Source organism: Verticillium alfalfae, genomic scaffold, assembly GCF_000150825.1.
Source record: "Verticillium alfalfae VaMs.102 supercont1.3 genomic scaffold, whole genome shotgun sequence".
Classification (NCBI taxonomy): domain Eukaryota; kingdom Fungi; phylum Ascomycota; class Sordariomycetes; order Glomerellales; family Plectosphaerellaceae; genus Verticillium; species Verticillium alfalfae.
Window position 1 is genome coordinate 761908 of NW_003315036.1, and position 1111 is coordinate 763018.

The window sequence follows — 1111 nt, forward strand, 5'->3', positions numbered from 1 at the left end:
ATTCGAAAGGGGCCTCGCCTGGCTTCACCACGCCTTGTTCTTCCCCTTCCATTACCACTTCGATTGGGAAACCCGCAGTTCTCGCGATGCTGCGCTGTACAATCCCTCGAGCTCTCGTGAGCATCCCTCGTCGCTCGTGCATCGTGCTGCCTCAGCAATGGACCCGCAGCATCAACACATTTCGGCCGACGTTGCCCGTGTCCTCCGACGCGCCAACGACGCGACGAGACGAGTCCCTCGGCTACGGGCAAGATCAACGCCATCTCCACCGAGAGAACTGCCACATCTGCCTGGCCGAGCAGAGCCGCGAGCAGCTGGCGGCGATGCCTATCGTGCGCAAGGGCCGCGGCCTCTACGTCATGGGCACGACGTGCGACGCCTGTTGGGCCGTCCTCTACGAGAAGGCGCAGCAGACGCAGGCCGAGACGTTCGCTCGGAACCAGGCCCGCAAAGCGCGGTCCGACGCCATGCTCGATGCCGTGCGCGCGATTGACGCCTTCGAGGCCGTCCCCATCAGATACGCGTCCGAGAAACTCGCCCGGTCGAGCATTGGGCGACGGGGCAATTCGCTCGAGTGGCATCGCCGCCATCTCGTCTCGTCGCGCTCGCGCCTGGGGGCTCTTTTGCAGATCGCCAAAGTGCGGAACCGGTATCAGTGCAACAAGCTACGTGTTGATGCCATGGATTTCGAGGCGTGGTATCCGTATGAACCGGAGCGGGGAGTCAAGTGCACCAGCATCTGAGCTCGATCGAGTACGGCGGACTTCTTTCGACATACGGCAGAAACTATCACCAACGAGATCTCTACGGCGGACTTCTCCTGACCCACCTTTCCACCTCCCTCAAGGTACCCAAGCCGGTCGCCAAACATGGCAGAAGGAATGCTCAGGTACCTACTTCATGAAGCATTCCCGCCTTGACAGGAGTACCTTACCGCACGGCATCGATTATACTTTCCATGTCTGTCATTATCTGCCATCCCGCCCATCAGGGTAGTAGACCTAGCAGATGCTACGGCACACCATTAGCACCGCGGGTACTGGCGTGCTTTGGGTGGGGTACCCTTCTGACGGCAGGACCAGCGCTTTCCGGCTTTGGAAGCAAATTTGCG

The 1111-nt window shown here is 60.4% G+C and overlaps 1 protein-coding gene across 1 annotated transcript in view; it reads left to right on the forward strand.

Annotated features, from left to right (window-relative positions):
• Positions 1-86: 86 nt before the first annotated feature.
• VDBG_02749 (urea active transporter) overlaps positions 87-1111 on the forward strand; it is a gene marked incomplete at both ends in the record, with an annotated part of 1773 nt that continues 748 nt past the window's right edge. Inside the window, one exon of the mRNA XM_003006564.1 lies at positions 87-703. Within this exon, the coding sequence (XP_003006610.1) occupies positions 87-703 (617 nt within the window). The remainder of the gene's footprint in view (positions 704-1111) is intronic.